At 39.1% G+C, this 25,419-nt stretch overlaps 1 protein-coding gene across 2 annotated transcripts in view; it reads left to right on the top strand.

The window, feature by feature from the left end:
- LOC126418869 (fatty acid synthase-like) overlaps window positions 1-25,419 on the top strand; it is a 431,809-nt gene that overhangs the window by 398,294 nt on the left and 8,096 nt on the right. For both annotated transcript variants that reach the window (XM_050085866.1, XM_050085867.1), the window contains exons 35-36: window positions 2,945-3,175; window positions 15,959-16,201. In XM_050085866.1, the coding sequence (XP_049941823.1) occupies window positions 2,945-3,175; window positions 15,959-16,201 (474 nt within the window). The remainder of the gene's footprint in view (window positions 1-2,944; window positions 3,176-15,958; window positions 16,202-25,419) is intronic.

The raw sequence follows: 25,419 nt of genomic DNA, 5'->3' as shown, positions 1-25,419 counted from the left end.
TTAATTGTGTTTTTAAGCATGTAACCACTGTTGCAGTACATAAGTGTGGATGTTGCTGTAGGATAATCAAAGAGGGCGTGGTGTGTGTAGACTGTGGGTTAGAATTTCTCTCGAGTGACTGTAGTTGGGAACTGAGTGGGGAACCCAGTGAGATTCTTCCAGGCTTTGCAAAAATATAAGAGAATCACTGAGCAGGAGGCAAAGATTTGTGTCCTTCAGGCTGAATTAGATCACGCGAAATTTGAACTAGACAGGTTGAAGGGAGAGAAAGATCTTGGGAAAGGTAAAGGCAATGAGCTGTGGGCAAAAGGAAAACAGCTCTTCAACTCCATGTACATTTCAGCTAATAGTGTCAAATAAATTTCACTTGTTACCTGAAGTAGGAGGGGAAGAGCCTGCCTTCAGCTGTATGTCACAGTAGCGTGCAGCAGACATCCGGCAAAGACAATATAGGTAGATACCGAAAGAGAGTAGGAAGAAAAGAGTCTTGCTGCTAGGTAGTGGTCGTGGGAGGGGTGTAGGCCATTCCCTCAAAAATAAAATGTCATGTGGTTTTATGGTGTTTCCAATAGAGTACTAAAAATTTGTTCACATGTAATAAGCCCAGTCATCTCCAAAATATGTAATGCATCACTAACTCAAGGCAGTTTTCTAGAGAGACTGAAATATGCTGTTGTTAAACCCCTCTTTAAGACAGGTGATAAGAGAGATGTCAAAAACTACTGACCTGTTTCACAGCTAACATCATTCTCCAAAATTTTTGAGAAAGTGATGTATTCTAGAATAGTGTCTCACCTTAGCAATGATAGTATCCTTAGAAAATCACAGTTTGGATTTCAGAAGGGTTTCTCTACAGAGAATGCCATTTATAAATTCATTCACCAGATTTTACAAGCATTAAATTATAAAATAGTACCAGCTGGTACTTTCTGTGACCTCTCTAAGACATTTGACTGTGTGAATCACAGTATTCTCATAGATAAATTGACATTTTACGGAACTGATGATATAGCCAACCAATCGATAATGTCAAATCTAACTAAAAGAATGCAGAAAGTTGTACTTAGTAATCCAAGCAATCTAGTCCAGAGACATAATTCTGATTGGGGAGAAATCACATATGAGGTTCCCCAAGGTTAAATCTTTGGTCTGCTACTGTTCCTCATATCTGTAAATGATCTTCGTCTAGTATACAAGAAGCAGAGTTAGTTCTTTTTGCAAATGACACTGGTGTTGTAATCGGCCCAAGCATGCATACAGAAAGAAAAGAATTTGTAAATAGAGTTCTTAAAGGTACCAATTTTAAGTTCTGCACATTTTGAGGTACTATACCAATGACAAGTGTAAACATGGTGAGGAAATAATAAATTGGGTGGAAACTTCAATACTCTTAGGGATCCATATTCCTGAGAATTCACATTTGAAGAAGCACATTGTGGAACTCCTAAAACAACTGTGTAGAGCCACATTTGCACTTAGGAGCACTGCAAATCTTGGGGAGAGATAAATCAGTAAGTTTACACTTTGCATATTTTCATTCAATAATGTCATAAGGAATAATGTTCTGGCGTAATTCATCTTAAAGAAAGAAATTGTTGATTGTGCAAAAATGTGCTGTAAGGATAATATGTGGTGCTCACCCACAATCATCTTGTATGCATCTGTTTACGGGGTTTTGCATTCTGACCATTGCGTCACAGTATGTTTATCACCTCATGGAGTTTGCTCTAAGTACTCACTACTGTTCAAAATCAACAGTGAGAAACATAATTACATCACCAGAAGGCAAGATTATATTCCTTACTCCAGATTAAGATTGTCTTTAGCATAAAAAGAGGTGCACAATGCTGCAAGAAAAATTTTTGATCACTTACCCAGTGATATAAAACGACTGAAAGATAGCAAAGTAAAATTTGATAACAAACTGAGAAATTTTTTCTGTGACAACTCCTTCTGTTCCATACCAGAATTTCTTTACTGTATTGTGATAAGTAAGAATTACTTATTCACATCTATATCTCTTTCCCTTTTGGGGAAAAAAAAGAAAAAGAAAAGGAACTTAGAAATGTTCAGAATGTAATTATAAGTACAAATTAATTTGTGGTGTGAATGACTCATTCCAAATCATGGAACATGTAACTAACTAATTAACCCTTTCAAAGCTATCATTCATCTGCTATCGTATTCCTGTCACCCATTTCAGTCAGTCACTGCATTTGAAAAATTCAACAACCGGTAGTTGTTTCAGCTTACCTAGAACCCATCTTCTTAATTTCCTACCTTTCTGCAAAGCTTTCAGTTTTAATCTGCAGTTCATAACTAGTAAATTCTACATCTACATCCGTACTCCATATGCCACCTGATGGTGTGTGTCGGAGGGTACTTTGAGTACTCCTGGAAAGCAGCTAAAATGCCATTTTTCTGGTATCTCAGGTTCTCTTCCATAATTCTGAAACCAAATGCTTGGAAAGAATTAAAAATCTCTTTACCCACTTCTTCTTCAAATTACCTGAGAGTCAACAACTGAAAACAGCTGCTCATACTAAGACAGATAACAGTGTTAGTTGTAAACAGGCCTCCATTCCTGCAACATGTTTCGGCAATTATTAGTGAGCCATGTAAATATTAAACAGTCAGCATTAGATAAATGGTACTGACTTAGTATAATTATTGGTATTAGTTGTAGCTTTCCTGCCAGTTTTCTTATGTTCATTTTTAGCTTTTGTAAGCAAAAAAAAAAAAAAAAAAAAAAAAAAAAAAAAAAAAAACTACACCTCTCTTGTAATACATAACTTGATTACTTCAACTTAATGTTAATTAATTCCATTAGAAATAATATTAAAGTTCATGTAAATAATATATCAGTTTTGTGTATCTTATGAATACCCTCTTGGTGATTTTCAGTCTTATTTGCCACTAAATGTTTCTCTGTTTCTAATTTCAGTATATACTAGACGATTTGTCAAGAGTGCCAACATTTGCAATTGTTGGGTTTTCATTTGGTGGTCTAGTAGCGCTAGAACTAACAGCACTACTGGAATCAAAAGGGTACAAAGGTACCTTGGTTTTGATTGACAGCAGTCCCGACTTCATAAAAGAAACTATAGTGCGAATGGGAAAAGACTATTTTCTCTCATGTTTTACGGGTTTTCTGCCCAAAACTTCAACAGTCAAAGTAAGTTCAATAGAAATTCTTAATTTATACTAATAGCAGTCATATGAAACTAGCATATATTATATTTGACAATATTTTCTGTCTCTGTTTATAATGCATGTTTAACAACACTAACCATTTTCTGAACCCAGAGATCCAAAAATTTTGTCACAGTTACATTTTATAGGGGACAACATTTTTAATCTTGCTTGAACAGAAGTTTAACTAGATGGTGGAAATAAATGAATGGTGACACATGCAGTTTTTTCAGTATTAACTGTGAGTTTTTTTTTCTGAACCACTCTGAAAGTCTTTGCTTAGAACTTTCTGTTGTTGACTGTAAGGTTTATGGACTAGATCCAGTAGCAATATGCTGGTTTCATGAGCAAACAGCTTAGATTTTTGGGGGCTCATGTATTCAACAAAGTCATCCATATAAGTCAAGAAGAGAAGTGGTCCTGGAATGGAGCCCTGAGGTACATTGTATTTTATTGGTAATTTGCTGTAGAGGACAGAGTTGTTTCTTGTCTTATTCATAGTGTTGAACTCATAATGAAGTAATATCTTCTGCCCAATAAACACAACCTCCAATGTTCTACACCTCTTACTCCTCAACTGTTTAATTTTTCAAGTGCAATTTTGCAGTACAGGCCACTGAATGATTTTGAAAGATCTAGGAAAATAACTGTAGCTAACTTATGTTGATTGTGGAACCTTAAACCACTCTAAGAATTCAGAAATTGCTGTTTGTGTCGATTTAGACTTTCTAAAGTCATGTTGGTTTACGGTAAGAGGTGAATATTTATTTATGAAACTTATAAGTCTATCATAAAAAAGTTCTAGAATTTTTGAGACAGAACTTCACTGTGACAAATGTTGATAGTTTTATATTTTATCAGAAGAATCTTTTTTGGCAACCGTGAAACTTTTGTTATTTGCAAAAAGGGAGATGAAAGTCTATACACCAAGTCTTAAAGTCAGTTACAGTACTCTATGACCATTGCACAAAACACAAAAAGAATCCAATTAGCGCAGAAATTATTTCCAGTTCCCATTTCAGCACACCAGTTATGATAATGCTGAAGATCAATGAAGTTTGTGTTGGATCCTAATGTTAGTAACTCTGAGATGCATTTAAATACAGTTTCAAGAATATGACTCTGTCAACGTCATAAAATGGTGGCATATTTACCTGTTTTGAATTCAGCAAGTCTTATAAGCTAGTCCACCTGAGTAAGCTTCACTTCTTGCCAATAACACATTAACAAGGAAAACTAGAAAATAATATTATTTGAAAAATTGTTGCAGAGTGTTTGTTTTTCTAGATTTGCCTCCTGATTATGATAAAGAATGGATCATATAATTTCTCATTATATACCTTCAGTTTAATTTAAGATAGATGATATGAATCATAATCGTGCTACATTGTTTGCTACATTTACAGGTAGTGTGTTATGTAATTCTGTTTACCCTGATCTGAGAATTCCCATACCTCAGTGACTGATAAAAATATTGCTGCTGTGAAAATGCAGGCCACAAAGAAACATAGCAGTGCAGCCAATAATTCATCAAAGATAGAAGCAGTGGGTGTAGTTAAGCAGGCATTAAGTGCGACTTCTGCTTATATCCAAGTAAAAGGGATGGATATATCATTTAATAGAATTCTGTGCTGCATGCTTTGATTTGGACAAAATTGTGATTAGTTCATTATTACCACAGCTGACTAAATTCAATAGAACATTATGATGCAGAAGTAAAACTGTGTTTCAAAAGAGCCTCCACCATAAACAGATATGAGGGCAGAGCACTTAGTTACTTTACGATCACACATACACTACGTGATCAAAAGTATTTGAACACCCACAAAAACATATGTTTTTCATATTAGGTGCATTCTGCTGCCACCTACTGCCAGGTACTTCATATCAGTGACCTCAGTAGTCATTAGACATCGTGAGAGAGCAGAACTCATGGACTTTGACCATGGTCAGGTGATTGGGTGTCACTGGTGTCGTACATCTGTAGGCAAGATTTCCACACTCCTAAACATCCCTAGGTCCACTGTTTCCTATGTGATAGTGAGGTGGAAATGTGAAGGGACACATACAGCACAAAAGGGTACAGGCTGACCTCATCTGTTGATTGACAAGAAATCATCGGCAGTTGAAGAAGGTTGTAATGTGTAATAGGCACCCCTTGCTGTTTTGCGTGGCACTATCACAGCACAGGCTTGCATTGAGGTTTTAATCACCTTCGTGCTTCCCACTGTTGAAGAGCAATTTGGGGATGGCGATTGCATATTTCAGCACGATCGAGCACCTGTACATAATGCACAGCCTGTGGCGGAGTGGTTACATGGCAATAAAATCCCTGTAGTGGACTGGCCTGCACAGAGTCCAGATCTGAATCTTAAAGAAGACCTTTGGGATGTTTTGGAATGCCGACTTCATGGCAGACGTCACCAAGTAACATCGGTACCACTCCTCAGTGCAGCACTCCATGAATAATGGGCTGCCATTCCCCAAGAAACCTTCCAACGCCTGATTGAACGTATGCCTGCAAGAGTGGAAGCTGTCATCAAGGCTAAGGGTGGGGCAACACCATACTGAATTCCAGCATTGCCGATGGAGGGCACCACGAACTTATAAGTCATTTTCAGCCAGGTGTCAGGATACTTTTGATCACACAGTTTATGTGCAATAATGACATATAGTAAATTTCGTATTAAAAGGACATACCATGTGATGATAGTTTTATGCCATACCATAAGAAATTAATCATAGCATGCTTCTTACCTACTTCCATAAACATCTACTTGCTTTAGCCTCCATTGTTGGAATGCATGGGTGCACATGTTGATGCAAACATTAAGTCCTCGCATGGCAGTTTAATTCAAATGCTGCAGCATCCTGATCGGTTGTAATAAAAGGCTGTTTGCAAATGGTATGAATTATATGCCAAAATACTTAAAAAATTAATTCAGTACAGACTGTTGGCTTTTGCTCATCCATTACAGATGAATAAGTAAAGTTATTTTGTCATTGATTGTAGCACAAACCTTCTTATTTTTAAATTAACAATATTATGGAAAGGAAAGTTGCTATTCCCATATAGCGGAGATGATGAGTTGCAGATAGGCGCAACAAAAAGACGGTCACAAATAAATAAATAAGGCTTTCAGCACACACACACACACACACACACACACACACACACATACACATACACACATGCAAATGCAGCTCACACACAGGACTGCATGATGGGAGCAGTGACTGGGTGGGGGTAAGGAGGAGGCTGGGGCAGGGAAATGGAGGGACAGTATGGTGGAGGTGGCAGGCAGTGATGTACCACAGCTTAGACACAGAGTGGGGGTGAGGTGGGGATTTAGAGGGGGGGGGGGGGGGGAAGGAGAGAAGTAAACATATGAGTGTGATGGTGGAATGACGGCTGTGCAGTGCTGGAATGGGAACAGCAAAGGGGCTGGATGGGTGAGGACAGTGACTTACAAAGGCTGAGGCCAGGAGGGTTACGGGAACATAGGATGTATTGCAGGGAAAGTTCCCAGCTGCGCAATTCAGAAAAGCTGGTGTTGGCTGGAGGGATCACAGGCTGTGAAGCAGTCATTGAAATGAAAGATGTTATGTTTGGCAGCTTGTTGCTTGGCTCATGGAATCCCCCCTAATGACCTTACCATCAAATTACGCAGCTCTGGATGCCACCCCTCCTTACACAATGACCTCTGTTTGTTCAGATTCCACCAATCCTTCGCCCTCACCAACATAGTCCCGCAATACCATATCAACCAAGCCCAAACCTCCTTACAGTATCTTCTCCACATCCACAAAATTCTAATGCTATGCAGTCCCAATTCCCTGGAACCCATAACAACACTCTTCCCCTGCAAGAACTTGAGCAATATGCATAACGCCACCTCAAAAAGATCTCCATCATGCTCACTTCCTATTCCCACCTTGGAGTACCACTATCCACCACCTCTACAACAAACTCCAAATCTCCCCCACATCCCCTCATAGCTGACAAACCTTGTCTCGCAGACCTCCTACACTTACACCACACCATGATTCACCCCCATTGCCCCCAAATCACCCTCTGTTAACTCTTCAGAATTTTTTAACCTCGAACCTTGCCTCACCATCATTCTCCAAATAACTCAACATGCAAACTAACTTTACATCCACAGAATGAACTGCAGCACACCATCTAAAAATTGATCCCGACCTTATAATCCTACTTGTAGATAGAAGCTCCACCACTGTTGTTTTGAACCGCAAGGAGTACCTGGCAGAAGGACTCCGCCAGCTGTCAGATAAGCGGTTCAAATGGCTCTGAGCACTATGGGACTTAACTTCTAAGGTCATCAGTCCCCTAGAACTTAGAACTACTTAAACCTAACTATCCTAAGGACATCACACACGTCCATACCCGAATCAGGATTCGAACCTGCGACCGCAGCGGTCGCATGGTTCCAGACTGTAGCGCCTAGAACCGCTCAGCCACCTTGGCCAGCCAGCTGTCAGATACTTCCACCTACAAACCTTGCCGCAGTGGTCCCATTCCAGAAATCCAGCAGGATCTCCAGCTACTACACAAGTCGTTAGGCCCATCCCCGAATCTCTCCTCGGAATCCATCTCTCTACTCACTTCTACCACTCCCCACACTCCTACCTTTTACATGCTTCGCAAAGTCCATAAACATAACCACCAAGCATGTCCCATTGTGGTTGGGTACTGTGCCGCCACAGAGAAAACCTCTGCTCTCGTAGACCAACAACTTCAACCTATTTCCTGGAACCTGCCCTCCTGTATAAAAGATACCAGCTATTTCCTGTCCCTATACCTCACGGTGCCCTGCTTGTCATGATTGATACCACCTCCCTTTACACTAACATCCCAAACGCCAAACCAACAACCTCCTTCCTAGTCACCATTACTAACTATATCCTCACCCACAATTAATTCTCCTTTGAAGGCATTACATATGAACAAATCCGGAATACAACTATGGATACCCATGTGGCACCATCCTATAACAACCTATTCATGGACAACCTAGAGGAATCCTTCCTAAAAGCCCAGAATCCTAAACCCCTTACCTGGTTAAGATTTAACGATGACATCTTTGCGATCTGGATCGACCGTGAGGACACCCTATTCACATTCCTCCAGAACCTAAACAACTTCTTCCCCATTTGTTTCACCTTGTCCTACTCAACCCAACAAGCCACCATCTTAGCTGTTGACCTCCACCTCAGAGATGGCTACATCAGTACCACTGTCCATACCAAACCAACTAACCACCAGCAATACCTCCACTTCAACAGTTGCCACCCATTCTGTACCAAGAAGTCCCTTCCATACAGCCTAGCCACCTGTGGTCATCGCATCTGCAGAGACAGGTAGTCCCTCTCAAAACATACCGAGTGTCTCACTGGAGCCTTCAGACCGTAATTATCCTCCCAACTTTGTACAAAAACAAATCTCCCATGCCTTATCTTTCCAGTTTCCTTCCACTTCCCAAAGTCACACCGTCTGACCAGAAAGGTGCATTCCCCTCACAACTCAGTACCATCCGGGACTGGAGCAACTGAATTACATTCTCTGCCAGGGTTATAACTGCCATTCGTTGTGCCCTGAAATGAGAAATTTCTTGCCCACTATCCTTCCCATCCCTCCCACAGTGGTATTCTGCTGTCAATTGAACCTACACAACATACTCGCATACTCGTCCATCCTTACACAACCCCTGCTCCCAACTCCTTACCTCATAGCTCATACCCCGGTGATAGACTTATATGCAAGACCTGTCCCACACTTCCTCATACCACTACCTACTCCAGTCCAGTCACTAAGAGATCACCTATCCCATCAAAGGGATGACTACTTGTGAAACCAATCATGTGGTCTACAAGCTAAGCCACAACCACTGTGCTGCATTCTATGTGGGCATGCAACCAACAAGCAGTCTGTCCGTATGAATGGCCACCAACAAACTGGTATAGGCATGCGTATTCAAATATGCCAAGAAGCAAGTGGACTGCCCTGTCGCTGAACACACTGCCAAACTTGGCATCCTTCATCTAAATAATTGCTTCACAGCCTGTGCCATATGGATCCTTCCCACCAACACCAGCTTTCCTGAATTGCCCAAGTGGGAACTCTCCCTTCAATACAACCTACATTCTCGTAATCCTCCTAGCCTCAACCTTCGTTAGTCACTGTCCTCACCGCTGTTGATATACTTTCCGGGATGTGAGGTCGTGGCACAAGAACTTTTCTGCTCCTTACGTTTCGTCCAGAACTGCGCTGGACTTCCTCAGAGGCACTGCTCCGCTGAGTCTTGCCGACTGTCCTCACCCATCCAGCCCCTTCCCTGTTCCGATAACAGCACTACACAGCTGTCATGCCACCATCACACTTAGTTTTTTTTACTTCTCTCATTTTCCACTACTGCCCCCCCCCTCTGCCCCCCCAACCTCTCCCCTACCCTGAATCTAACGTGCAGCACTTCACTGCCCACCATACCATCCCTCCCCCTCCCTGTCCCAGCCAGCTCCTTACCCCTACTCCATCGCCACTCCCATCATGCTCTGGTGCTACTGCTCGCAGTGTGGTTTCAGTTGCCTGAGACTGTGGTTGTGTGTGTGAGCTGCATTTGCATGTGTGTTATTACCTCTATTGTTGATGAAGGCCTTAATGGCCAAAGACTTTATTTATGTATTTCTGACAGTCTTTATGTTATACCTATCTGCGACCCAACACCTCCCCCATATGGTGAGTAGCAACTTTCCTTATCATAATATTGTTACATTCCATCTTGTATTTTGCATTGTTTGATTTTATTTTTGATTCAATCAGGCTTCTGTGGAAATTCACATGCCTTAATTCAGTAGATCATGATAAGTTGATAACAATTTGAATCTGCCATGATCTGTTTTGATCATACCACATAGCTGAATTTCTTTTTCACTGCAAATTTTTCTACACATATCTGTTGATTCTGTGAAGATCAAGAAATCAATTCCTCTTAATAAATATGTTAGGATCTTTTACGTAAGTACATTTTCATATACCCCAAAATAAATAATTATGTTGTATTATATAAATGTTTTACAAAAATAAAATATCAGAGCATCTCATAAAGGATGAATTCATCACTCGCAACCAACCCATGCAAACATAATATTTCCTTAAAGTTCCCAGATAATCATCTTAATCTGAATGCAATGTCTTCCCACAGGAATGAGTTTGAGTAGGTGTTATATTACTACTGGTCTTTGTTCCCCACGAGGGAAGAATACCTGTTCCATTATACATTCCCTAAAGCTTCATACTTTGACTTCACACTGTACTCTAAAGTGATGAAAATGCTAGGATAATAGTTTGTAACAGTGATACCAACTGCTCTACTCTGTTGGCATATGACAAGCTGCCTGCACTTGTCCATTTGTATGAGTCAGGGAGAGTGTCGATGCCAGCTGTGGGTGAAGCATGGAAACTTCTCTTGTGGTTTCACTGAATTTACATAATCATAGCAAATCATTTCCATAATAATGGGAAGTTGGCTGTTCTATTAAAAACAGCAGTGACGTGATTGATATCTGTTAAAGGTGTAAAATTGATTTAGTATACGGATGTGTTATACAATCATCTGCAGAAAAAGGGCAACAATACGGCAAAAAGTAAAAGATACACTGAAGCACCAAGGAAACTGGTACAGGCATGTGTATTCAAATACAGAGAGATATGAAAACAGGCAGAATACAGCACTGTGGTCTGCAATGCCTGTATAAGACAATAACTGTCTGGCACAGTTGTTAGATAAGTTATTGCTGTTACAATGGCAGGTTTTCAAGATTAAAGTGAGTTTGAACATGGTGGTATAGTCAGTGCACAAGTGATGGGACACAGCATCTCTGAGGTAGCAATGAAGGGATTTTCCCAGACAACCATTCCACAAGTGTACCGTGAATATCAGGAATCTAGTAAAACATCAAATCTCTGACATTGCTATGGCCAGAAAAAGATCCTGCTAGAACGGGACCAACTATGACTGAAGAGAAATATTCAACGGGACAGAAGTGCAACCCTTCCACAAATTGCTGCAGATTTCAATGCTGGGCCATCAACAAGTGTCAGGGAGTGAACCATTCAAAACATCTCCAATATGGGCTTTCGGAGCCGAAGGCCCACTCATGTACCATTGCTAACTGTACAACACAAAGCTTTCTGCCTAGCCTGGGCCCGTCAACACTGACATTGGACTGTTGATGAGTGGAAACATGTTGCCTGGTCAGACAAGTCCCATTTCAAATTGTTTCAAGCGGATAGATGTGTGCAGGTATGGAGACAACCTCATTAATCCATGGACCCTACATATCAGCAGGGTCTGCCCAAGCTGGTGGACACTCTGTAGTGGTGTGGGGCATGTGCAATTGGAATTATATCAAACCCCTGATACGTTAAGATATGACTCTGACAGGTGACATGTACGTGAGCATCCTGTCTGATTACCTGCATCCATTCATGTCCATTGTGCATTCTGACGGACTTGGGAAATTCCAGCAGGACAGTGCGACACACCACATGTCCAGAACTGCTACAGAGTGGCTCCAGGAACATTCTTCTGACTTTAAACACTTCTGCTGGCCACCAAATTCCCCAGACATGAACATTATTGAGAATATGTGGGATGCCTTGCAACATGCTGTTCAGAAGAAGTCTGCATCCCCTCATACTCTTAATGGATTTATGGACAGCCCTGCAGGATTCATGGTGTCAATTCCCTCCAGCACTACTTCAGACATTAGTCGTGTTGCAGCACTTCTGTGTGCTTGCAGGGGCCCTACACAATATTAGGCTAGTGTACCAATTTCTTTGGCTCTTCAGTATATATTGAAAATGTTCCAAAATGTGTCCAAACAGAAAGATGAAATATGAACAAAGTAATACAGGAAACTGAACATGTTATGGCAGAACTGACATTGAAAAGAAAGAAAATTGAAAATGACAAATTAAACCACCATGAGAAAATAAATGTCACATCAAATGATGGAAAGATTTTCATGTATAAATTTTTAGTCTACTGTGTCTTTCTCTGATGCTGAGACCTTTGTGAAAATATGAAAAATGATTACTTGTTTTATTGATCACATGGGCAATAGAAGCATAACAATTTGTAAGGAAGGAACTCTGAAGAGAGTGAAGTCATTTTTAACAAGTATAATGATTAAGACTATGTTGACATTGGCAATGGTCTTCATATACAATGACATTTTTGGAAGTATATAAAATTTCAGTGAAAAGATTATTGATTTGTTTGTTTTGAAGAAAGACAAATGAATTGACTTTGTATACAAGACTTGCACATAGGTATATTTTTCCATCATGTGAAAATGATCACTGGTGTTACTTTTGGTCAATTTCTTTCTTTTTGTAGTTATATTTTGTTCTTAGTTGCATTCATTTTATATGAACTTCATAATTATCTTCGTAAGACTAGATGATTCTAAATTTTCCTGCAAAATGCAAGTTATATTAATTCATGAGCACCGCTCGATGATAGTTGTTATTTCAGAGACTGGGGCAAAATGGTAGCATTAATATTAATTTCCACAATTGGGAACTTTCTGTAGCTATGAGATGTCTGATTTTTGCAAGCTCAAAAGGAAACTTCATTAGACATCTGTTGACAGTTGCGACATGTATGTGGATCTGACATGAAGAGAGACAATACAGTCGGATAATGGTCAGGCACTTCACTGTAGGTCAAGCAAATATCCACAACCAAGACTGTAGTGGATGTTCTATCCTGGCAACGCCAGAACTGATGCAAAGTAAGGGCAAGCACTTTTGCAGAACTGGAGCTTCAGAATTTTGGAATGTTCTGGTGAACTCCCCAAAAGTCTTATTCACTGCTATATGAAATCTTCATCTGATGGCCTGGTTTTCATAATGTGTGTACAAGATGCATATCAAGGCAGCTGAAAAATCAACACAAAAGCAGATATCTGGCCACACCATTACTATTGCTCCAGTTGTATGAAGAGAAAGGTGACAAGTTTCTGACAAGTGAAACTATACCAAAAGGTCTGGCTGTTTTTACCATATTCAAACAACTTCAACTCTTCAAAGATTACAAATGTAGCACAACAACACTATTGATAATTTCCACTTTCTAGTTTAATGGCGATGTAATATTTTGTTCTTGTATTAAGATAAGGTAAAGCAATTTACTGACAACTTTGTTTTTAAAAGAAGGAAAACTGGTCACAAGTACATTCTCTAATTTTTCAGAAACCAATTTGATTATGTTGCATGAAATATGAGGCATGTCCAGAAAGTAAACACCATTTTGGGAAAAAAAACATAAAAACATTTTTTTCAAATGAAAATGTGTTTTTGTGAGAAAGAGCATTCCTTAAACTATTTTTCTACATAGTTTCCACCATTGCTCAGCCATCTGTCATAGCAGGAAATGAATTTTTTTATGCCCTCTTCATAGAGAGATGCCACCAGGGAAGACAGCCAAGGCTGAACACTGTCTTTTATGTTGTCATTGCTCTCTTAAAAATCACACTTCAGGTTTAAGAACACATGTTAGAAGGTGTGAGATTGGGGCTCTGTGACAGGTGACTGAACTGCTCCCAACCAAATTGTTGAATAAGGTTTTGAATGACACCAGCAACACAGTGCCTTGACTAGGTATTCCATGCCTTTTGTTTTGAATTGCTCTGAACTCACACCTTCTTACAACCACTTATTCTTGAACTTGATGCGTGATTTTGGAGCATGGGCTTTTACAGCTATGACAACACAAAAAAATGATGCTCAGCAGTGGCTGTTTTCAGAAGTGCATTTTCCTATGAAGAGGGCATTGAAAATTTGGTTTCCCTCTATGACAGATGCCTGAACATTGGTGGCAACTATGTAGAAAAGTAGCTTAAGAAATCCTCTTTCTTATCAAAATAAATTTTTGTTTGAAAAAAGTTTTATGAGGTTTTTTCCAAAACAGTAGTTATTGTCCAGACATGTCTTGTAATTTAATACTGAAGTCTTACATACAATTTCTATGAAAGATGTGTGTGACAGATTTCACATCATGGTAATTTGCAATGTGCTACATTACATTCATTACAGCAGTAGACTGTGCCTTTGCATTGCACATTTCCATTTAATTTTTCATCTCTCTGAGAGCACAATACACATTGTTTTAGTGTCTGCATCTCCCTTATTTCTTGTCTTCGATCTTTTTGAGGGAATGGTTCCCAGTTGATAGCCTGCAGACTCCTGATGTATGGGTTCATAGTTTGAGATCTTAGATTTTTCCAAGGTGTCCACAGACCATTGTCATATAGTGTGTTGTTGCTAGGCATTTTCCTGATATCAGTATCAATTATGTAATCAGTTGTCATCCAACCTTCCTCAGAGTCCATACAGTGTAAAATTCTCCCCTCTGCGTTTGGTCTTCCAAACCCTTTAGTCATGACATACTGAGGAGTAATTCCATTGTTTATCTCTGTAGTGTTTGGAGGATGCTCTACTTTTTTAATTCTAGCACAAAATTTACTTCTGAATTATGAATTGAATGCTCTTTCAATTTAAATCCAGATAAATATACCAAGTATATAGTTATCAGCATTCTTCACCTACAACCTCCCACATTTGTTTTTGATTATAATCCACATCATCCTCTGTCAGTCCTGACACCATCTTCTGAAAAATCAACATTGGTTTCTTCAGACTTGCAAATTTACTTGTGAGGAGCTGTATCATTAGTTAAACTTCACCTCACGGAGTTGATGTAATTGAGTTGGTGCAGCCCATTTAAAATGTGGAAATGAGAGAAGGGAAACATCCAGAGAGCGCATCTGTAAAAATGTGGGTTGTGGGCTGTTTGGCAGGCTATCAGAGTCCGCACTTTATGGGCTTTGCCTCCAAAGTGTTAATAATGGTAACAACTAAGTTGAGAAGCATCTAGAAAATATTTATAAAGACTGAAATAAATATTTATTACTTATTATGAGTCATTATTTCTCCCCAGTGAGTGTTAGGTAGGAGTTGTTGCTATTTGCTTAAAAAATGCCTTTGGGAGTGGCAACACTATAGTAATAATAACCTGTATATAGGTGCAGTCAGTCCTCCACACAATTGGAGAAGTACTATACCAGTCCTGACCCTGCATTGGCTGGGTAAAGGGCACCAGGACACCGGGATGAATGGATATTGGTCATCAGAATTTACTTTGTTGATAGTAGTGGTATAACCATACAAACTATTATAGGAGCTGCTAGAAGACCGTTTGGATTACATTCTTTACCTGGAATGCATCCTCTGTAATACATAATGCTGCAAGGAACAGTTTAGAAGCACACTGAAGACTTGTAGAATTGTATTTCTTGATGCCACTTGCCAGTAGTTGGGACCCTGTGATCATTAGAACACCAATGAAGTCTCTTGCTTACTTTCACCTGATTTAGAGAAAATGAATGTTTTGATTATACACTCCCTGTTGCAGTGTTTCCATAGATATTGTGTACTGTAGAATGTTATTAAATTCAGAATCCCTGCTAAATTTATGGTTGTTGTCATGATGCACAGAATAAACAGGGACTGATAACTTGCCCAGTATTTATATTAGTATCAGGAAGCAAACTCTAGAAATGAACCATCCTGTGCAAAGTGTTTATCGTTGTTTATTGTTTTATTCAGCCTCTGCAAATTACACAAGTATTTGTGATGTCAAAAATATGGGCACAAAAATATATTTGATTGATATTGCAGTTACAAGCTGAGGCTGCTGGCTTGGAAGTATCGGAACAGGTGGAGATTGCTATGAAACTGTTTCCACATAGTGAAATTCAGAACAGTCTTCAAGCACGTGCATTTTGCTCAACAATTGCCAGTCGTTTGTCAGAAGTTGTCAATGGAAGTGATCCATACAAAACTATTCAGTCTCCAGTAACCATAATTAAGTCGACAGGAAGTGCCATCCTTGATATTGGTGAAGCATATGGCCTGGAAAAGGTGAGTTATCTTATTATATTCTACCATTTCTTTAGCTTATATTTCCTTCTCATTCAGTGATCTCTGTATTTGTAAACAATTTTGGGGCAGACTGCCTGTGTCTTTCAAGATATTATTTTTAGATATGAGACATTTTACATTCAATGCCTTATTGAAAATTTAGTTTTGATCAATTATTATACAGCATATACATGGTCTTAAATGAAAGTTTTAAAAAATGTTTCTTCTCCCATGAATCAGCAAGCTGAAAGATATTGGCAAAATCTGTCCATTAGTCGGGTGCCAACTTAAATGCAGAAAATTTTTTTGTCAGTACTTAATAGAGAGGGTAACAACACTACAACTACGACAACAATAATAACAATAGTTTTTATTCATGTTTTATACAGTTACTCATCACTTTGAAAGAGGCATACAATACAGAGGTGTAGATAATATAATGAGAAAGCAAATTTACAACAAAAACAATGAAATCTTATGTTCTGATTCTACCATCTATATTATAACTCCTACATTCATAAGCAGCAGCAGAAACAGTCTTTATTTGAAAGGCATGGTGAAATGCATTATGCAAACCAGTATTTTTGACTAAGTGGCAGGCCTGTATTAATGTAAATAATTTAATAGACAGTCAGTTAATGTCCTGTAGTTATATATGTGAACTACAATTTTTGGCTTCAGTTTATTATTTAGAAAGAGAAGAAAATTTAGATTTCAGCATTTTTTGTAACCCTCATTTTACAGGCAACGCACATTTATTAAACATTCTGTAACATGAGATTAACTGAGAGCAATACAGCCACCAGATTGTCTTACATCAGCCCACTAACGAATTTCATGTGATCGGCCCGCTATATTGGCAGCTTGCCAGGATTTGGATGATATTACACATATCAATACATCCATATCTTCCATTAGTACTTTTGGTGGAGTTACTAAATAGCTGGTGAAACCAGATCAATGTACATGGGTGTGCCCCTTAGCTTGCAGGAAGAGAGAACCAGGTGGCAGTCGTCCGAAATTTGGTACAGAAGAGTGCAGAACATTTGGAAAAAGTTTATATCGATAATGCAATGGATTAGAATCAATGTGCAAGTGTGTATTAATTGTTTGCTTGAAGTTTCCATACAACCATAGAGACACCCAAGGCTTCCTAACTACCACTGACAGTGAGCCCGACATCTGTAGGAAACAGGGTTGGGTTGGGTTGTTTTGAGGGAGGAGACCAGACAGCGAGGTCATCAGTCTCATCAGCTTAGAGAAGGATGGGGAAGGAAGTCAGCCGTGCCCTTTCAGAGGAACCATCCTGGCATTTGCCTGGGATTGAACCGTCATCCTCCTGAAGGCAAGTCCAGTGTGCTAACCATTGTGCCACCTCACTCGTTAGCAAACAAAGGACAAAACATGTTGTTCTAGTCTGTCTAGTTCAATCCTAACCTCACCTGTGTCTACAACTATACTCTACAAACAATGGCAGAGGATATGTCCCATTGAACCAGATATTCCATTCACATATGGAGCATATTGAATAATGATTGTATGAATGCCTCTGTGTGTGTAGGAATTAATCTAATCTTATCCTTACAGTCCGTATGTGAGCAGAGGGGGGATTGCAAAATATTCCTAGAGTCACTATTTAAAGCCTGTTCTTGAACTTTGTTAGTAAACTTTCTCAGGATAGTTTACATCTATCTTCTAGAGTCTTCCAGTTCAGTTTCTCCAGTATCTCTGTGCCACTTTCCCATGGATCAGTCAAACCTGTGGCCATTCATGCTGCCCTTCTTTGTATACATTCAATATCCCCTGTTAGTCCTATCTGGTACAGATTCCAAACACTTGAGCAATATTCTACAACTGGCTGCACAAGTGATTTGTAAGCAATCACCTTTATAGAATGATTGCTCTTCCTCAGTATTCTACCAATAAACTGAAATCTACCACCTGCTTCATCCATGACTTAGCCTATGTGATCATTCCATTTCATATCACTACAGAGTGTTACACCCAGGTATTTGTATGAGTTGGCCAATTCCAACAGTGAAACATTATCAGTCATAGAATACTACTTTTTTTCACTTTATGAAGAGCAAAATTTTAATTTTCTGAACATTTAAAGCAATATTTGCATCGCTTTAAAATCTTATCAAGATCTGACTGAATATACAGTTTCTGTCACATAGTACTTCATTATAGGTAACTGCATCACCTGCAAAAAGTCTGAGGTTACTGTTATTAGTGTATGCATGGTTATTAATGTAGAACATAAATAGCAAGGGTCCCAACAACTTCCCTGTGTCACACCTTATACAATTAACGATGATTCTCCATCCAAGATAGCGTACTATGTCTTCCCTACCAAAAAGTCCTCAATACAGTCACAAATTTCTCTTGATACCCCATATGATCATACTTTTGACAATAAGCATAAGTGTAGTACTGAGTCAAATGCTTTATGGAAATCAAGAAATACTGCATCTACCTGACTGCCTTGGTTAAGAGTTTTCAGTATGTCATGTAAGAAAAGTGCAAGTTGGGTTTCACATGATCGATGTTTTCAGAATCCGTACTCATTGGCATTGAGGACATTCTGTTCAAGATACCTCATTATGTTTGAGCTCAGATTATGTTCTAAGATTCTACAATAAATCAATGTCAAGGATATTGGACACTAGTTTTGTGGTTCACTTCTACCACCCCTCTTTCAGACAGATGTGACCTGTGTTTTTTCCAAAACCTGGCATGTTTTTTTGTTTAAGGGATCTATAATAGATTCCAGTTAGAAGAGGTACTAATTCAGCCACAAAACCAGTACAGAATCTGACAGACATTCTATTGGGCCCTGGAGCTTTGTTCAACTTGGACAATTTCAGCTGTTTCTCATTCACTAGGGACTGGACACTAACTTTGGTGCCACTAACAGACTTTACGTATAACCAGAATTTCTTTGGGTTTTGTGAAAGATAATTTGACAGTATTCTGCTGTGGTAGTTACTGAAGACATCACCCATTGCTCTCTTGACGGCCAGATGTGTTTCATTAAGTGTCTCTCTATAGGCCTATGCTTCATTTTACACCTATTATGTAGTTATCTCTGGTTTTTTTATAAGTTTCTTTACAGTGACTGATGCCATAGAGGTTGTCTAACATTATGAATTTTTCTACTGGCTACATATCTATCCAGTGCATGGTCAACTATTTTTTTTACTTGAGCCACAGTTCCTCTACATGCTCCTCCCTTGTGCTGAAAGTTCCAAGTTCCTCATTGAGAATGGCACTACTGATTTTTTTACCTATTTTACTGAACACGCATAACTTTCAGCTTGTTTTAGTTGTCCTTTGTACATCGGTAATCATTGTTGACACAACTGTGTCATGGTCACTGATACCTGTTGCAGTGTAGACATCCCCAAAGAGGTCAGGGCTCTTTGTTGCCATTAGATCCAATATATTTCCATCATGAGTGGGGTTCCTAACTATCTGTTCTAGGTAGTTTTTAGAGAAGGCATTTAGTAGTGTCTCAATCCATGTCTTATCACACCTACCTCTAAAAAAAAACTGTAATTTTCCTGATTGATAGTTGGATAATTAAAGTCACCACTGATGATAACAGTATGGTTGGGGAACATACATACATGCGAACTGAGTGTTTCTCTGAAGTTTTCAGTGAAATCAGAAGTTGAATCTGGTCAGTAATGGAAGGGTCCAATTACCATTTTATACTGACCCCTGATACTGAGTCTTGCCCAAATAGTCTCACATGCAGCCTCAATTTCTAATTCAGTGGATTTGAGTTTCTTGCCTCTTGTGACAAATACACCACTTCCATTTCCCATTAGTCAATCCTTTCAATATACACTTAAATTTTTCCCAAAAATCTCACTACTATCAATTTCAAGTTTCAACCAGCTTTTTGTACTTAGAATTATGTGGGCTTCACTGCTTTTCATGAGCACTCAGAACTCTGGCACTTTGCTGCAAATGCTTTGGCAGTTAACTATTAGGATTTTAAGACTCCCACCGGTGGGAGACATTTCTTTAAATCTTCACTGATGCTTCTGTGCTTCTACAGCAGTTGTTGTCTGGATTGAATGGAGAGTCACCTCATCCAAGGAACTCTTATGTGCACTCCACACATATTCAGCTACCTGAGTAGCAGCCTCTGATTTGTACTGCACACCTGAACCATTTGGGGGGGGGGGGGGGGGGGGGGTACAGTTCTCAATCCTATGGCCCAAGTCCAGGAAGTCGCAACCTATATTGTCACAGAACCATCAAAGCCTCTGGCTCAGTCCTTCAATTCATCTCAGAACCAAAGGGCCACTATCAGTTCTGGGAAGAATGGTGCAAATTGTGAGCTTCATTGAAACTCCATGCACAAGGCTGGTCTTCTCAACCTTCTCTGCCACTCGCTGGAATGCCCCAAATATGACCTCAGGGCCCAGACAACAAACATCTTTCAACAATCCATGGTTGATTGCACCCTGTTCTCTCAGTGGCTACTGGAGTAGCCTCATTCATGTTGAATGAGGCCCCCAGCATAAACACTGAGTGTTCCTGGTGTTGTCCTTTCCCATTTCTTGCTGGCATTTCCCTAAGGGATACCATGATTAACCATATATTTGAACTGCTGACACCCTGAATCCTTCCTGGTCTCTGTCCAGCCTGTACAGGATGCCTAGATCTACAATTGATATGCCACTTGCAGTCAAGTTGGTGAGTAACGACAAGTTCTGTGCTTTCTGCAGAGGAGACAAGATCCACAGGATAGGGCAGTACTTAAGGTATCTCTGGTACAAGTATCACAGGTAAAAAAATCTGGGAACTGCTCCAACACACCAATTCACAACAGCTGCCAATCATTTGTCAGTGGTCAGAGCAGTTTCCAACTACTTATGCACATCAACAAACTCATCCCATGTTTGAGAAAAGCATTCACAGTGGGGCTCACCCTCAACAGCCAAAAGAATCAGGCAAGATTTGTAGTGTTGAAAACTTGCTGTTGGCTTCACCAAAGTTAAAATAGGGTGCAAATTGCATGCAAAGTGTATCAATGGCTTCACAGTGTACTGATGAGCCCATGAAAATCCAAAGGCAGAATGCAAATTTAGACAAAAAATGTTCTCGACCAACAGACCCACTGCAACCAAAAATTATGATGTACAAGACACATCATTATAAGTGAATTGTCAGCTGCACATGACCTAATAATTCCACTTCATAACATGTTGCACTTGACTGAGTAAGGCAGCATCCACACTAAAATATGCAGACTCGCTAATGGTTGAATCTGAGGCACTGGTATCAAACAGAAGAGTCACTGGAATGTCTCACACCTTCACAGCATGTAACAATATTTTGTTGTTGGCAGCATTTGATCATCTCCTGAAATGTTTGAATTGGCTGGAGCTGATGCCCAGTGCCACCATGCTGCAGTACAACATCTACATAAACACTTATAATACCCATCCTCTTAATGTGGACATTCCCATCTGAGATGCATGGAAAAAAGTATGGATAACTTGGAAACAAAGTATATCGCCATGAACAATGTCCACATTTGTGGAGATGGAGGCTGTTCAGCTGCCACTGAATGAATCTTGTTTACCACTTTTGAATCTATTACAGAAACCCATTGTACGCCTCTGGACCATATGTGAAATGGCAAAGTCTGCTGAAAAATTTGTTGCACAGCTTGCAATACTTCAGATTCATGAACAATCTGTGGCTAAGCAAATAACTACATCATGTATGAAACTTTCCACATATTGTTGACCACATACACACATCTTCTACTCAACTACTGCAAATCTGAAATCAAATATGCATAACTTACGGTATCTGACCTAAGGTGTTCAAGAATTATGGCCTTTCTGCTACCAATACATTTTGAAGGAAAAATGGTCGCATAATAAAGAGGATATATTGGACAATGGTAACACAGAGAGAATTGATGTGGAGCTAATGAGAGAATGGATGTGGAGCTAATGTTTGAACCAAGTAATATGACAGTGGATTCATAGAAAGGAAAAAGGCCTGCTGATGATCCATCTATTTGATGTTAATTGCCTGAAAATGTGTTGTATTTTTTATATACTTCCCAGTCTTCCTGATCCCCATTAAATTACTAACATGCTGGTACAGCTTGCAATGCCTGTGACTGCTGCAGTGTAGAACCAGTAAAGTGCTTTTATTCCTGGTACTAATTTAGGTATTGTTGCCAAAGCTCAAAAGAAAATCATCCAAAAATAGCATATTGTGACAACAGATTAAATTTTCCATTAGTTCCCAAAACAAAACAATAGTATTTCCTTATTGAAACTAATGTAAGTACAATTGTGAATTGTGCCCAAGTATCACTACGTCATTGCACCATTATAATATTACACACAGTTCCAAATAAATCTTACAGTGGTGCAAACCACAGACTCATCAAATTTGAGCTTTATACAGAAATGCTATACCAGCTCATGGAGTATAAATAACAAGCCCATCTCTCTAGTCAGACAGTAAACGAAAAAGTACGGCAGTATCCACACACCAAATTTGAGCACTATACAGAAACACTATACTGGCTCATGGAGTATAAATAACAAGCCCATCTCTCTAGTCAGACAGTAAATCAAAAAGTATGGCAGTCACTATCCACACACAAGTCCAATACAGTCCTGGTTGTCATAGTTCACTTCATAAAGGCAGTGTAAGATGATAGTAGGGAAACTGAGAGTGAGCTAGCTGTGAGTCGTCCTCATATTGGGTTGTTATGGAATTTCTTATGATCAGTCTGTGATATCGGCAGCTTCCCTGTCAGAGGTGTGCTTTCCAGATGTGTGCAATGTTACGCATATCAGTATGTCTGTTTCTTCCATTTTCATGTTCACAGGGGTTACTAAATTTCTGTTTGATTATTATTTTATCCCATAGGATTATATTGTATGTACATTTAATACAGCGAACATCAACAACATAAAACATTAAGTTTCTCACATTTATTAAAGAGCAACACAACTGTATTTAATTTTTCTTAGATGAAGAATTATATAGAACATTATTTAGAGATTGAATTTATTAGGCAGAATAGTAGGAGAATATATATTGTAATGAAAAGTCAAGCTATATATTTTGCACTTAGCACAATTCAGTCATTGCTAACAAGAAAGAAGGATGTATATGTGGTAAAGACCTGGAGACACTGGCGAGATTCAGACAGATTATATAATGCTAAGATAGAGATTTAGACACCAGAACTTAAACTGGAAAACATTTCCAGAGATAGACATGGATTCTAACCATAATTTATTGATTGTGAATTTTAGATTAAAGCTAAATAAATTGCTGAAAGGTAGGAAATTAAGGTAATGAGATGTTAGGAAGTTAAGGTAATGAGAAGTTGATAAACTGAAAGAAACAGAGGTTGTTGAAAGTTTCAAATGGAGTTTTTGACAAAATTGACTCGAAAGAGAAGGGAATAGAACAGAAGATAAAATGGGTAGCTTTGAAAGCCGAAGACAAGGCTTAGTACAAAAGTCATATTAAATGTGACTGAACAGAAAATATAAAAAGGCAATAAATGTAACAGGCAAAATGGGATACATGTATCTAAAACCTGGGACTGAGAAGAAGTTCAAAATGGAAGAACAGGAAAGACTAAAGGAGAAATGCAGAGTTGTAGAAGTAAGGATGTTTATGGACAACGTAGATGACAGATGTAGAAAAATGGAAAGAATCTTTGGAGAAAAGAGAAACAATTGTATGGACTTTGAGAGCACAGTGAAGGAGAAAGAAGAAAATGCTGAACAATGAAATGAATATATAGAAAGGCTATAAAAAGCAAGAAACATGAAGAGCACAAAAAGACATAAGTCGAAACAAGGCACCAGGTGTAGATCACATTAGAATTATTAATATCCATGGAAGAGTGAACCATGACAAAACTGTTCCATCTGAACACTGGCTATATGAGGCACTTGAAATACTCTCAGACTTCTAGAAGAATGTAATAATCCTGACCGAGCAAGGTGGTGCAGTGCTTAACACACTGGACTCACATTTGGGAGGATGACAGTTCAAACATTTGTCCAGCCATCGTGATTTAGGTTTTCCATGATTTCCCTACATTGATTCAGGCAAATGCTGGGATGGTTCCTTTGAAAAGGCACAGCAAATTTCTTGCCCATCCTTCCCTAATCTGATGGGACCAATGTTTCCACTATTTGGTCCCCTCCCCCTGATCAGCCATCCAATAATCCTGATACAAAAGATGGCAGGTCCATATAGTATCAAACCCCAATTTAACAAGTCATGATTGCAAATTACAAACAAAAAATAGTTTGCAGAGTAGTGGATACACTGGTAGACACCAGCCAGGGAGAGACCAGATTGGATTCCAGAAGAATGTAAAAGCTTGCAAGCCAATACTGACCCTTCCAGTTGTCTTAGAAAATACATTGAAGAAAGATTGTTAGCATATTTACTGGTTTACATTCTTTGTAATCACCCCAAGTTATCAAGGATAAAATAGAGGCAGTAAAAAGCTGTTTACAGCTCGTACAGAAACCAGACTGCAGCTTAAGACAGCTTTTGTTGGTTGTGTTACACAGCTTCAATAAGTCATAGGAATGACGTATTGTAACACATGAAGCTGGTGAATAACTTATTTTTAACTGTATGACCAGTTTCAGTCACATGTCAAAATATAACGTAATACACCTTTGACAGCTGTTTTATGATATACATGTGACACATGTTATTAACAAAAGCTTTACTGAAAAATGATCTCTGACTGAAACTGATGGTACAGTTAAAAATAAGTTATTCAGCAGCTTTGCTTCTTACACTATGTCATTTATACTGCAAAAGTTGAAGGCCATGTTAGTGAGCAGTAATTCAGAAGGAGCCGATCTCCCCCTCCTCCAATCCCCCACCCCTCACTGGTGCCTCTCTCTCTCTCTCTCTCTCTCTCTCTCACACACACACACACACACACACACACACACCTCTTTTTCCCCACTGAGCAATTAGTAAAGCTAAAAAATGAGTAATTGGATGGAACTGATAGTATCTTGAAAAAATATTATAATATGCACATCAGCAAAGGATATGAGTAATGGAATGAAGTTAAACTGAATCACGTGATAATGAGGGATTACATTATGAAATGAGACACTAAAAGTAGTAGACCAGTTTTGTTACGCGGGCTTGTTGAAAAGTACTGCCTCTCA

Source organism: Schistocerca serialis, chromosome 9 (genome assembly GCF_023864345.2).
Source record: "Schistocerca serialis cubense isolate TAMUIC-IGC-003099 chromosome 9, iqSchSeri2.2, whole genome shotgun sequence".
Classification (NCBI taxonomy): Eukaryota; Metazoa; Arthropoda; class Insecta; order Orthoptera; family Acrididae; genus Schistocerca; species Schistocerca serialis.
This window is presented reverse-complemented; position numbering and strand designations above follow the sequence as displayed.